General features: G+C 36.7%; 1 protein-coding gene across 1 annotated transcript in view; it reads left to right on the top strand.

Annotated features, from left to right (window-relative positions):
- LOC129225296 (cartilage oligomeric matrix protein-like) overlaps window positions 1-15702 on the top strand; it is a 202089-nt gene that overhangs the window by 185875 nt on the left and 512 nt on the right. The window contains exons 23-24 of the mRNA XM_054859885.1: window positions 8141-8238; window positions 11733-11872. Coding sequence (XP_054715860.1) covers window positions 8141-8238; window positions 11733-11872 — 238 coding nt within the window. The remainder of the gene's footprint in view (window positions 1-8140; window positions 8239-11732; window positions 11873-15702) is intronic.

Raw genomic sequence — 15702 nt, 5'->3', positions numbered from 1 at the left:
ACACGCTCATCAGATATTTGATTTCCCCCTGATTTGGATAGACTGGTTTCGACAAGACGTTGCTAGAAAATTTCACTTTAAATTAAATGGAGGGAAAAGAAAAAAAAGTTGAATTTTCCATAACATTAAAAGAAAAAAAAATCTTATTTTTTGTTTTGTTTGACACAAGTATCGGAATTGGAGCACCCCATTCCAAAGTATGTAAGATTCACCTCCCTCTTATTTTTTTTAATACTAAAAAAATTGCATATATATATATATATATATATATATATATATATATATATATATATATATATATATATAAAAGAAGTAACCCCCCCCCCCGAAAGTCGGGTCTAGCTACGCCTCTGCTTTAGGGTATCCAAAATCGAACAACATTTGAATTAATTGGGCTCCCTTTTCTCCGGACTTGAACCCCTGCGATTCATTTTTGTGAGGTTTTGTCAAAGTCAAAGTTTATGCTAGAAACCCCAAAAGTATCGATGACCTGAAAACTGCAATTCAGACTGTTATTGAAAGCATTGAAACTTCGACCCTTCAGCGAGCGATGCAGAATTTTGCTATTCGGTTGCTCCACATTATAACTAGGGATGAAAGACACATGAAACATGTATCAAACAAATTCCATGTATTGTACTTTGTTCTAAAATTCAAATGAATTTTTTTGAATCAGCAGTTTTCGAGAAATTAAATTTTAACACTGTCAGCGCAGAATTTTGCTATTCGGGTTGCTCCACATTATAACTAGGGATGAAAGAAACATGAAACATGTATCAAACAAATTCCCATGTATTGTACTTTGTTCTAAAATTTAAATGAATTTTTTTGAATCGGCAGTTTTCGAGAAATTAAATTTTAACACCGTCAGCGCAGAATTTTGCTATTCGGGTTGCTCCACATTATAGCTAGATATGAAAGACACATGAAACATGTATCAAACAAATTCCCATGTATTGTACTTTGTTCTAAAATTCAAATGAATTTTTTTGAATCGGCAGTTTTCGAGAAATTAAATTTTAACACCGTCAGCGCAGAATTTTGCTATTCGGGTTGCTCCACATTATAGCTAGATATGAAAGACACATGAAACATGTATCAAACAAATTCCCATGTATTGTACTTTGTTCTAAAATTTAAATGAATTTTTTTGAATCGGCAGTTTTCGAGAAATTAAATTTTAACACCGTCAGCGCAGAATTTTGCTATTCGGGTTGCTCCACATTATAGCTAGATATGAAAGACACATGAAACATGTATCAAACAAATTCCCATGTATTGTACTTTGTTCTAAAATTCAAAGGAATTTTTTTGAATCGGCAGTTTTCGAGAAATTAAATTTCAACACCGTCAGCGCAGAATTTTGCTATTCGGGTTGCTCCACATTATAGCTAGATATGAAAGACACATGAAACATGTATCAAACAAATTCCCATGTATTGTACTTTGTTCTAAAATTCAAAGGAATTTTTTTGAATCGGCAGTTTTCGAGAAATTAAATTTTAACACCGTCAGCGCAGAATTTTGCTATTCGGGTTGCTCCACATTATAGCTAGGGATGAAAGACACATGAAACATGTATCAAACAAATTCCCATGTATTGTACTTTGTTCTAAAATTCAAAGGAATTTTTTTGAATCGGCAGTTTTCGAGAAATTAAATTTTAACACCGTCAGCGCAGAATTTTGCTATTCGGGTTGCTCCACATTATAACTAGGGATGAAAGAAATATGAAACATGTATCAAACAAATTCCCATGTATTGTACTTTGTTCTAAAATTCAAAGAAATTTTTTTGAATCGGCAGTTTTCGAGAAATTAAATTTTAACACCGTCAGCGCAGAATTTTGCTATTCGGGTTGCTCCACATTATAACTAGGGATGAAAGAAATATGAAACATGTATCAAACAAATTCCCATGTATTGTACTTTGTTCTAAAATTCAAAGAAATTTTTTTGAATCGGCAGTTTTCGAGAAATTAAATTTTAACACCGTCAGCGCAGAATTTTGCTATTCGGGTTGCTCCACATTATAGCTAGGGATGAAAGACACATGAAACATGTATCAAACAAATTCCCATGTATTGTACTTTGTTCTAAAATTCAAAGGAATTTTTTTGAATCGGCAGTTTTCGAGAAATTAAATTTTAACACCGTCAGCGCAGAATTTTGCTATTCGGGTTGCTCCACATTATAACTAGGGATGAAAGAAATATGAAACATGTATCAAACAAATTCCCATGTATTGTACTTTGTTCTAAAATTCAAAGAAATTTTTTTGAATCGGCAGTTTTCGAGAAATTAAATTTTAACACCGTCAGCGCAGAATTTTGCTATTCGGGTTGCTCCACATTATAACTAGGGATGAAAGAAATATGAAACATGTATCAAACAAATTCCCATGTATTGTACTTTGTTCTAAAATTCAAAGGAATTTTTTTGAATCGGCAGTTTTCGAGAAATTAAATTTTAACACCGTCAGCGCAGAATTTTGCTATTCGGGTTGCTCCACATTATAGCTAGGGATGAAAGACACATGAAACATGTATCAAACAAATTCCCATGTATTGTACTTTGTTCTAAAATTCAAAGGAATTTTTTTGAATCGGCAGTTTTCGAGAAATTAAATTTTAACACCGTCAGCGCAGAATTTTGCTATTCGGGTTGCTCCACATTATAGCTAGGGATGAAAGAAATATGAAACATGTATCAAACAAATTCCCATGTATTGTACTTTGTTCTAAAATTCAAAGGAATTTTTTTGAATCGGCAGTTTTCGAGAAATTAAATTTTAACACCGTCAGCGCAGAATTTTGCTATTTGGGTTGCTCCACATTATAGCTAGTGATGAAAGACACATGAAACATGTATCAAACAAATTCCCATGTATTGTACTTTGTTCTAAAATTCAAAGAAATTTTTTTGAATCGGCAGTTTTCGAGAAATTAAATTTTAACACCGTCAGCGCAGAATTTTGCTATTCGGGTTGCTCCACATTATAGCTAGGGATGAAAGACACATGAAACATGTATCAAACAAATTCCCATGTATTGTACTTTGTTCTAAAATTCAAAGGAATTTTTTTGAATCGGCAGTTTTCGAGAAATTAAATTTTAACACCGTCAGCGCAGAATTTTGCTATTCGGGTTGCTCCACATTATAGCTAGGGATGAAAGACACATGAAACATGTATCAAACAAATTCCCATGTATTGTACTTTGTTCTAAAATTCAAAGGAATTTTTTTGAATCGGCAGTTTTCGAGAAATTAAATTTTAACACCGTCAGCGCAGAATTTTGCTATTCGGGTTGCTCCACATTATAGCTAGGGATGAAAGACACATGAAACATGTATCAAACAAATTCCCATGTATTGTACTTTGTTCTAAAATTCAAAGGAATTTTTTTGAATCGGCAGTTTTCGAGAAATTAAATTTTAACACCGTCAGCGCAGAATTTTGCTATTTGGGTTGCTCCACATTATAGCTAGGGATGAAAGACACATGAAACATGTATCAAACAAATTCCCATGTATTGTACTTTGTTCTAAAATTCAAAGGAATTTTTTTGAATCGGCAGTTTTCGAGAAATTAAATTTTAACACCGTCAGCGCAGAATTTTGCTATTCGGGTTGCTCCACATTATAGCTAGGGATGAAAGACACATGAAACATGTATCAAACAAATTCCCATGTATTGTACTTTGTTCTAAAATTCAAAGGAATTTTTTTGAATCGGCAGTTTTCGAGAAATTAAATTTTAACACCGTCAGCGCAGAATTTTGCTATTCGGGTTGCTCCACATTATAGCTAGGGATGAAAGACACATGAAACATGTATCAAACAAATTCCCATGTATTGTACTTTGTTCTAAAATTCAAAGGAATTTTTTTGAATCGGCAGTTTTCGAGAAATTAAATTTTAACACCGTCAGCGCAGAATTTTGCTATTCGGGTTGCTCCACATTATAGCTAGGGATGAAAGACACATGAAACATGTATCAAACAAATTCCCATGTATTGTACTTTGTTCTAAAATTCAAAGGAATTTTTTTGAATCGGCAGTTTTCGAGAAATTAAATTTTAACACCGTCAGCGCAGAATTTTGCTATTCGGGTTGCTCCACATTATAGCTAGGGATGAAAGACACATGAAACATGTATCAAACAAATTCCCATGTATTGTACTTTGTTCTAAAATTCAAAGGAATTTTTTTGAATCGGCAGTTTTCGAGAAATTAAATTTTAACACCGTCAGCGCAGAATTTTGCTATTCGGGTTGCTCCACATTATAACTAGGGATGAAAGAAATATGAAACATGTATCAAACAAATTCCCATGTATTGTACTTTGTTCTAAAATTCAAAGAAATTTTTTTGAATCGGCAGTTTTCGAGAAATTAAATTTTAACACCGTCAGCGCAGAATTTTGCTATTCGGGTTGCTCCACATTATAACTAGGGATGAAAGAAATATGAAACATGTATCAAACAAATTCCCATGTATTGTACTTTGTTCTAAAGTTCAAAGAAATTTTTTTGAATCGGCAGTTTTCGAGAAATTAAATTTTAACACCGTCAGCGCAGAATTTTGCTATTCGGGTTGCTCCACATTATAGCTAGGGATGAAAGACACATGAAACATGTATCAAACAAATTCCCATGTATTGTACTTTGTTCTAAAATTCAAAGGAATTTTTTTGAATCGGCAGTTTTCGAGAAATTAAATTTTAACACCGTCAGCGCAGAATTTTGCTATTCGGGTTGCTCCACATTATAACTAGGGATGAAAGAAATATGAAACATGTATCAAGCAAATTCCCATGTATTGTACTTTGTTCTAAAATTCAAAGAAATTTTTTTGAATCGGCAGTTTTCGAGAAATTAAATTTTAACACCGTCAGCGCAGAATTTTGCTATTCGGGTTGCTCCACATTATAACTAGGGATGAAAGAAATATGAAACATGTATCAAACAAATTCCCATGTATTGTACTTTGTTCTAAAATTCAAAGGAATTTTTTTGAATCGGCAGTTTTCGAGAAATTAAATTTTAACACCGTCAGCGCAGAATTTTGCTATTCGGGTTGCTCCACATTATAGCTAGGGATGAAAGACACATGAAACATGTATCAAACAAATTCCCATGTATTGTACTTTGTTCTAAAATTCAAAGGAATTTTTTTGAATCGGCAGTTTTCGAGAAATTAAATTTTAACACCGTCAGCGCAGAATTTTGCTATTCGGGTTGCTCCACATTATAGCTAGGGATGAAAGAAATATGAAACATGTATCAAACAAATTCCCATGTATTGTACTTTGTTCTAAAATTCAAAGGAATTTTTTTGAATCGGCAGTTTTCGAGAAATTAAATTTTAACACCGTCAGCGCAGAATTTTGCTATTTGGGTTGCTCCACATTATAGCTAGTGATGAAAGACACATGAAACATGTATCAAACAAATTCCCATGTATTGTACTTTGTTCTAAAATTCAAAGAAATTTTTTTGAATCGGCAGTTTTCGAGAAATTAAATTTTAACACCGTCAGCGCAGAATTTTGCTATTCGGGTTGCTCCACATTATAGCTAGGGATGAAAGACACATGAAACATGTATCAAACAAATTCCCATGTATTGTACTTTGTTCTAAAATTCAAAGGAATTTTTTTGAATCGGCAGTTTTCGAGAAATTAAATTTTAACACCGTCAGCGCAGAATTTTGCTATTCGGGTTGCTCCACATTATAGCTAGGGATGAAAGACACATGAAACATGTATCAAACAAATTCCCATGTATTGTACTTTGTTCTAAAATTCAAAGGAATTTTTTTGAATCGGCAGTTTTCGAGAAATTAAATTTTAACACCGTCAGCGCAGAATTTTGCTATTCGGGTTGCTCCACATTATAGCTAGGGATGAAAGACACATGAAACATGTATCAAACAAATTCCCATGTATTGTACTTTGTTCTAAAATTCAAAGGAATTTTTTTGAATCGGCAGTTTTCGAGAAATTAAATTTTAACACCGTCAGCGCAGAATTTTGCTATTTGGGTTGCTCCACATTATAGCTAGGGATGAAAGACACATGAAACATGTATCAAACAAATTCCCATGTATTGTACTTTGTTCTAAAATTCAAAGGAATTTTTTTGAATCGGCAGTTTTCGAGAAATTAAATTTTAACACCGTCAGCGCAGAATTTTGCTATTCGGGTTGCTCCACATTATAGCTAGGGATGAAAGACACATGAAACATGTATCAAACAAATTCCCATGTATTGTACTTTGTTCTAAAATTCAAAGGAATTTTTTTGAATCGGCAGTTTTCGAGAAATTAAATTTTAACACCGTCAGCGCAGAATTTTGCTATTCGGGTTGCTCCACATTATAGCTAGGGATGAAAGACACATGAAACATGTATCAAACAAATTCCCATGTATTGTACTTTGTTCTAAAATTCAAAGGAATTTTTTTGAATCGGCAGTTTTCGAGAAATTAAATTTTAACACCGTCAGCGCAGAATTTTGCTATTCGGGTTGCTCCACATTATAGCTAGGGATGAAAGACACATGAAACATGTATCAAACAAATTCCCATGTATTGTACTTTGTTCTAAAATTCAAAGGAATTTTTTTGAATCGGCAGTTTTCGAGAAATTAAATTTTAACACCGTCAGCGCAGAATTTTGCTATTCGGGTTGCTCCACATTATAGCTAGGGATGAAAGACACATGAAACATGTATCAAACAAATTCCCATGTATTGTACTTTGTTCTAAAATTCAAAGGAATTTTTTTTGAATCGGCAGTTTTCGAGAAATTAAATTTTAACACCGTCAGCGCAGAATTTTGCTATTCGGGTTGCTCCACATTATAGCTAGGGATGAAAGACACATGAAACATGTATCAAACAAATTCCCATGTATTGTACTTTGTTCTAAAATTCAAAGGAATTTTTTTGAATCGGCAGTTTTCGAGAAATTAAATTTTAACACCGTCAGCGCAGAATTTTGCTATTTGGGTTGCTCCACATTATAGCTAGTGATGAAAGACACATGAAACATGTATCAAACAAATTCCCATGTATTGTACTTTGTTCTAAAATTCAAAGGAATTTTTTTGAATCGGCAGTTTTCGAGAAATTAAATTTTAACACCGTCAGCGCAGAATTTTGCTATTCGGGTTGCTCCACATTATAGCTAGGGATGAAAGACACATGAAACATGTATCAAACAAATTCCCATGTATTGTACTTTGTTCTAAAATTTAAATGAAATTTTTTGAATCAGCAATTTTCGAGAAATCATTTTTTAACACCAGCGCGTTAATTGCTGGTCACCCTGTATACTTAGTTTCATTTCTTTAATCATTGTGAAATTATTTGTTTCACGAAGTGTACCTGTTCCTTAGCAATTCTCCAGCAGTTTATTATGGGGGGGGGCATTCATTAATTACGTAAGGGTCTAGAGGGGGAGGGGGCTGGAAAAATCTCTACGTACCGTTACTTGGGGGGAGGAGGGGAGTCAAACCCGTTCCCAAGTCGATATTTTACATTAGAAATCGCACGGTCAAGTGGTTTGACACGGATTATAGTATGTCATTTGCGTCTGGAAGGTAAAAAACATGTTGTTTTTTTTTTCTTTTACGCAGAATGAATACTGTAAAATATAATAAAAGAATCGCACTACCCCGTATGGCATGTTTTATTTTTAACGAGTATCGCATCATATACAAAAAATTGTTGAAAAAACATTTAGTCTAGATTCTAACCTTTTAGTACATATTTCCTTACATCACAAAACGGTTTAATTTAATAATAGTGAATTTAGTAATGATTCCAGTGATGTAAGATTCGTTATTTTATTATTTTAAAAAACCAAATGGAATCTTACGTAAGAATAGGGGGGAAGGGTTTGAAAAATCTTACGTACCCTTACATCGGGGAGAGGGGGGGGGGGGTCAGAAATTGCCAAAGTCGTCCTTACGTAATTAATGAATGGCCCCTGGGTTATTCTTCTTGGGAGTGCGCTTGGATTTTTGTCGTTTCAGATTTTTCACGTCCGGATTTTTTACATTCTACTCTATTTCATATCGTACTTTAGCTTATTTCATATAATTAGCAACTAACAGTTCATTTCGCTTTTGATGTAGGTTCGTTTGCTGTGGAGAGATCCCAAAAATGCAGGCTGGAAGGAGAAAGTAGCTTACAGGTGGTTGCTGCTTCATAGACCTAAAATAGGATTGATTAGGTAAGGAGTAAATATGTTTGAAAATTTTGTAAACTGAAGCTTCAGCATTTCGATTTGACCTATTTTAACATCTCTAGTTTGTGCTTGTATTATCACAAGGTGGAAATTTTTAGGTTTAAATTTCGCAGCTTTAGGTAGACTCGTACTAAATCATCGAGTTTTCGTAGATATGGATGCTATTTCCCTAAGTTTGTTCTCCGCTCTCAAGTTTTAAAAAAATACGTATATTCAACTTCAAAAGTGTTATTTTGCATGTAGAATTTTGAAAAAAAAAAAAAAAAAAAGCCCTGAAAAAGTCCAGCCCTATAAAAAAAACATCGTCGGACAAATAGAAAAAAAAACCCGATTTGAACATGAATGTTAGGTTTTTAATGCGAATTTCAAATTTTGTTGCGCTTATGGCTTAAATATAACAAGTGAAACTATTTAAAAACTGATTAGTGTATAAGTTGAAAGAGAATTAACTAATCAATTACCAGTGACAATTACTGCTATCAATTTTTAAAACTTTGAGATACACAATACCAAGATTTCAGCAAATCCGTGCATTTTTAATGCAGCGCTAAACTGAGAAAATGTTATACTGAAAACTTAGCAATAGTCACTTAGCATATATGTGGAGTACTTCGTCGATATTGTCGCCCACAAACTGTCATTTGTTTTAGGAAATTTCACAATTTTATACCTATGTATGTTTTTCAAATAAAAATATACAGTACAAAATCGCTTATCCGAACTAACTGAGACCAAAGGATATCCGGATAAACAAAAATCCGGATATGCCGAGTAATATTAGTAATAAGCAGAAGGATTGTTTAAATAAGCAGACTTATCATTTATTAAATTTTGTTACAAAAAAAAAAAAAAAAAACAATGCTTTGTAACAAAAATTCATAGGATTGTTTCGCGCAAACACTTATTCATGTTTAGTTCAGCTGCTTTGGTGTCGAACTGATGCTTCAAATTATGGCATGAGGTTTGTTAGATTTCAGCAATTTTTTGTACGATCTACGCAAGAATTGTACATTTAATCAAAATAAAAGCGGATGTTTGGCGTAATTGTAGTTCCGTTCTTGCTATCATAGTTTAAAAATACAGTAAACTCTGGATTATCCACGAAATTGGGTAGCACACGCGCCGCGGATAATAAAAATCGTGGATATAACGCAAAACGTCTAAAATGACGGACAACATGGGCACCCATATGCAAAGTTGCAAGAAGGGGGGGGGGGCTCAAATATTTCCCCCGTGTTTTAGCTGGATATTTTCCCCGTGGAAACTGATTTCAGGCAGATTATAGTCATTAAAATTTGACAATTATAATAACTTATTCATTAAGGGCTGAAGAGGAAATGTTTTTACATTTTTGCAAAAAAAAAAAAGAGTACTAAAAGCAAGGAAGTTCTAATTTCGAAGGGGGGGGGGGCTCGAGCCCTCACTTGCCCCCCTATATGGGCGCCCATAACGGCTAACAAAGGTAAAAATTATTCTTCCTCAAAAACATGACTGTATTGACACATAGTACAGGGTGCGGGGGTACAAGCCCCCCCCCCTAGAAATAAGAACTTCCTTGCTTTTAGTGCTTTTTTTTTGCAAAAGGTATAAAAATTTCTTTTCCAGCCATTAATGAATAAGATATAAAAAATGTCAATTTTAAATGTCTCTAATTTGTACTGAAATCGGTTTCCATGGGGAAAATATTCTGCTAAACCATGGGGAAAATTTTTGAGCCCCCCCCCCTTAAAATTTTGCATATGGGCGCCCTTGGTGCGGTAGATAAGTAATGAAACTCAGTCTAGAAAAACAAACGTATTGATCCGACTTGTACTAAACGTTAATATTCTTCAAAGTAGCCGCCTTGGGCGTCGACACATCGTTGCCAGTCGGTTTTCCAAGCTTCATAGGCAGTAAATGATAGCAGTTAAAAAATCATGGTAGGCCCCCACTGTTCTGCCATGCGCAGGTAAACGGCATTATCTGCAGAAATGAGTTTTCGAGATATTTGAAGAAATGTGTGGTGTATTCAATACTAGGAATAGGAAAATGTTGGAATTAGACGTTTTTTTCCGCTCATTTTTTTCAGCGAAAACCAAATAAGCGAGCTTGTACAATAAAGATAACGGACAATAGATGACAAAAATGCAAAATAATGAAAAATGAAAATTTTGCAGTTACTGCCCTTTTTACCTGCACACGGCAGTGTAGTCCGCTGGAGTTATCCCAGTTCGAGCCTTCGTGACAGCACGTTGGATGTCCGGAATATCGTCGAAACGATGACCCTTCAGGCTTCTTTTTACCTTCGGGAATAGGAACAAGTCAGGAGGACTCATGTCAGGCAAACGTCCATTCGTCGTTGCTTTTGTTCGGCGGTGAGCACTCGGGGAACCAATTTTGCGGAAACTTTCCTCATCATCAAATCTTGCATAACAATTTGGTGGACCGTAAATTTATTCGCGAAGACCTCGTCGGCGATCTTTCACTTTTTCCACCGTTTCATCCACACGACTCGTTGAAGGGCCTTTAGATCGTTCCAGGTCTTCAACGGATTCTCTTCCCATTTTAAACTCATTACACCACCGGAGCTCCTGATAGGGCGTCATCTTTGTAGGCCTCCGTCATCATAGCAAAAGTTTCCGAAGCAGTTTAGCCCAAGCGAAAGCAAAATTTGATTGCATACCGATGTTCTATCGAGCGATTCATCTTCAGCGTTTTCACAAGTCTCACGAGCAAACGCAAACAACGTTTACGCGCGTTTTTCACAAGAAGGCACTTGACTCCTTCCTCGTCACGTGGTATCCGATGATTCTATTTCGCTGTTTTCGGTAGAAGGTATACTCGGATCATAGCATTTTGTTGTAAAAGCAGCAGTTTTTAAAATGTAAGGATAACTAAAATGCCAACAAACAAGTGAAGCAAGTGATGTAAAGGGCACTAAGACTTTTTCGCACATTAAAATGCACGCCCAAGTTAAGGTTGTCTAGTTGTCTCCTTTAGAAGCGCGTGGAATGCGTACCGATTAGCCACGCGTAAAATGGAACTCTGCTTTCGAGGGGGTGTGGCGTAGTGCCTTCTCCTGAAAAAACGGACAATATATTATGCGTAGTTCTGCCTTAGCTCTGGCTTAGGGGCCGTAACTTACTGCGAAATACCCAAGCTTTGCCTTCAATTCACGAGTCGAACCGCACCATGCTACGGACACTCGTTGGTGAGGTAAAGTTACTTTATCCAGAAGTTTGTTGGCACTTTCGGCTTCAATGAGATGACATCTTCCTCCGGCTCGGTTATTCACTAATCTAGACTGATGAGTTCTAATAAGAACGAAACTGCAGTCTCTGGATGTGACAACCGGGCTGCCTGGTACATTGCATGTTGCCCTTTTCTTAGGGGCGGTAACTCACTGCTAGACGAATTTTAGTTTCTGCATTATCTAGTCTCACTAAGATCTCACAGTTCTATTCGAACAGAAGTATAGAACGAAACTGTTTCATTTCCAGGCTCCGAATTTTCGAAGGCGAGAACATGGTTGCTGACTCCGGAAACATCTTCGACAGCAAGTTGAAGGGAGGACGTTTGGGTGTCTTCTGTTTCTCACAAGAAGCAATTATCTGGTCCGATTTGGTTTACAGATGCAATGGTAATGTTTAAAATTCTGTATTTACTCATGAGCTCTATATAATAAAGGGATTCTAATAATATAGATTGCAAAATGATTAATGCAAGAGGGCGCCAACCTTTTGGCTTATAAAGGGAGCGAAAAAAAAGTGCAACAAAATAAATAAATTAATAAATAAATAAAAATTTTAAAAAAGGTGTAAAAAAAAGGAAGAAAGAAAGGAAAAAAAAAACTAATGGTATACAGGTTTCCGGATTTAAAGCAAAAGAAAAAAAAAGCGAAGTGAAATCGCACAGGTAAAAAACAAAAAACAAAAAGAAGTTGCACCAAAAAATAAAATAAATAATAAAAAAAAAAAGGAATCTAATAAAAAAAAAAAAAAGGGTGTTCAGGCTTTAGGGCTCATCGGCAGATGGGCCGGCGGGCCAGTTCACCCCTGATCCAAAGCTCATTGGAACGAGTTTTGGATTAGACGTAAATATCAATTTCTGCTGTATTTCCGAAACTTCTTTTAAAAAATTAAAAATTATATTAAAAATTATATAATATGCACAATAGCTTCAACTTCATATTTTTGCAAGTACCTTGAACAAACAGTCCCAACAACTCAAAAAAAAAAAAAAAAAACATGGAATCTTAAACAACTTCCGACTACTAATGATAACATCAACTAAGCTCCACATCCTCAATTCAGCATAGTAATGAAACGGAGTGGACGTTTCAAAAACTTTGCAACAATTATAATCAGACGGCCACAAAACTTGAGAACTCGTGGATTTAACGAACTCGTAGTCTATGTGTACTCGATGAGTATTTTGAGGCAACGGGACCCCGTCGAGAGTCCGATTGGCTAACTACCAGAGGTTACCCACAGTCCACTAGCGCAACCGGAATTACCTTCTGGAGGATTTTTTTTTTTAAATATCAAAACATATGTGAAATAACTGTATCAGGATGGGCAATAATGTAAAATTCAACTCATCTGTGGATTTTTACCCCCCCCCCCTCCTATTGGTACGCCACTGCCGCAATCTGTACACACATATGAGGCCCCTAGTTTCAAAACCGGATACTTGCAAAAAATTCGATTTTCTTTTTTTTTTTTTTTTTTGTTAATCTTGTAGAGAATCATAAGGCCTTTTTGCCTGCTCAATATTAGGTTCAAAAACCGCTTCTTTCCCCCTTGAAATGGGGCGGGAAGGTCTGCCTCAGTTTCAAAACCGGACTTTTACGTCTCCTGTAAAATTTGGTTTTCTACAAGTGTCCGGTTTTGAAACTAGGGGCCTCATATAAAGATTCTTGCAGCACAAAACGATTTTCAACACATAGGCAAGCGGTAAAGACGGTGATGTAAAAGAAATATTGGTTTGTGTGGGAGTTGTTAAAATACTTTGAAATCTCATCTGAATTCAGCCATCAAAGGACATTCTTAAATACTTCAACTCACAGCTCATATTTGAGAGATCCATTCGCAAAGCGACTCATATTTGAAGGATTCATTCGTAAAGCGACTCATATTTGATAGATGCATTCGCAAAGCCAGTCCGACCATGGCCCACAATTTGAAAAAAAAAAAAAAAACTTTTCGAATTTTCAAATTAATTTGAATTCTGAAATTTAGAATTCAAATTATGTTTTTCGCAATCACGAGTTGCGACAGTGCCGTACTCATGGGGGGCTATTGTTTCTAGAAACAGCTCCTGTCCCCCCAAGCCTACCCCTCCTCCTAGGGGGTTACGTGTGTCTAGTTGTGTGTGTGCGTGCAGGCGTGTGTGTATATTATGTAGGCACGCGTGCGTGCATGTGTAGGCTTGCGTGTGTGCGTAGACCTGTGTGTATGTGTGTAAAGGCTTGTGTGTATGAGCGCGCGCGCGTGTGTGTGTGTGTGTGTGTGTGTGTATGAGCGCGCATGTGTGTAGGACATGGACGCCTCCGACCAGGAGAAGCGTATAGCTCAGGACCGGAGCAGCCGCGCCGCGCCGCCTGCAGAGGCCGATGGGCGGTGGTGCTGGTGTCCCTGGTCCAAGCTGAAAAAGGAACCAGACGCCAAGGACGGTCAAATGAAAGCAATAAGCAATCGTGATTGCTCAAAAAAAAAAAAAAAATTGAATTCTGAAATTCTGAATTTAAATTATGTTTTTCGCAATCACGAACTGAGACAGGACCCTACTCATTGGAGTTATTGTTTCTAGAAACAGCTCCAGTCCCCCCCCCCCCAAGCCTGCCTCTCCTCCTGGGCAGTTACGTGTGCATAGTTGTGTGTGTAAGTGTGTAGGCTTGTGTGTGTGTAGGCTTGTGTGTGTATATGTGTGTGAGTGTGTGAGCGTGCGTGTGTGTAGGACATGGACGCCTCCGACCAGGAGAAGCGGATAGTTCAGGACCGGAGCAGCCGCGCCGCCTGCAGAGGACGGTGGGCGGTGGTGCTGCAGAGGCTTCTGGTCCAAGCTGAAAAAGGCACGGAACATCAAAAGCGGTCAAATGAGAACAATAAGCAATCGTGATTGCTCAAAAAAAATCGCAGAAGAGCTTAAATAATAATGTTTTCAGATACATCTAACATGTACAGGGTGTATCAGTACAGCGTTTACAGACTTTCAGGACAGACAGAAAACACCCAGACGATGGGAAATCACATATAGCAGTGGATGGTCTGAAGCGCTTTCCTGACGCGATAGTGACGACACAAAGCACAAGAAAGACTAGACACGAATAACAGAAGAAAGCATGTTTATTATTTTTAATACCGCAAAAACACTGGTAAGTTTTTGTCTGGTGTACACGATAGATGTTGCTACGTAAACCGAAGCATCAGATGACGGTGCATGCGCACACACGGTTTTGTTACACCGGGAAGTCCGAGACACGCCCGGTATTTCCGCTAACGTTCGATGCGCCGGAGATGTGAGGCATGCATCACGACCCGGAGTCGTAATATCGAACACCTACATTCATGACGATCGTTGGCTCCTTCATGTTCTTTTTTCTTAGTTTTTTACTGTACTAAGGATAATAAACATGTTTTCTTCTCTTATTCGTGTCTTGTCTTTTTGGCGATTTGTGTCTCCACTACCGGGCCAGGAAAGCGTTTCCGACCATGGATTGCTGTGTGGTTCCCCATCGTCAAGGTGTATTCTATCTGCCTGAAAGTCTAAACGCTGTACTGATACACCCTGTACATGGGCAATTATTTTTATTTTAAGGTGATTTTTTTGAGCAATCACGATTGCTTATTGCTTTCATTTGACTGTTTTTGACGTTCCTTTGATTTTTCCCACCGCCACCCTCCGCACCATCACCGTGGACAGGCAGGCTCCTCACGATGCTGCACCTATAGCGAAAGCCGTCTCCAGGTTTCGTCAATATCCTACACTTACACGCATACATACACGCACCTACACACATATACATATATACACCTACACACACATACACCCATACACATACACAAACACATACACACACACATTCACATACACACAACTACCCAAACACTCACATGCACACAGACACAAACACATATGCTACATACACATACCACACACACCTACACACAACTACCCACACACTCATGCCTGCACACAAACACACATGCCTACACACACACATACACCCCACACAGAAACACACATGCTTACATACAAACACACACTCGTGATTGCGAAAAACATAATTTGAAATCAAGATGACAAAATTCAAATTATTATTTTTTTTTCAAATAATTTCATTATAAAACGATAAAACGTATGAGCAACTTATTTATTATTGACCTAATACTCATTACTGTAATTTTTAAATAATTTCCATTCGTGTATTTTCAGTTATACGATGGTGTTCAAGAAATATCCGTTGAG

Source organism: Uloborus diversus, chromosome 6 (assembly GCF_026930045.1).
Source record: "Uloborus diversus isolate 005 chromosome 6, Udiv.v.3.1, whole genome shotgun sequence".
NCBI classification, from domain to species: domain Eukaryota; kingdom Metazoa; phylum Arthropoda; class Arachnida; order Araneae; family Uloboridae; genus Uloborus; species Uloborus diversus.
The sequence above is the reverse complement of the archived record's forward strand: the minus strand, read 5'-3'. Positions and strand labels throughout refer to the sequence as shown.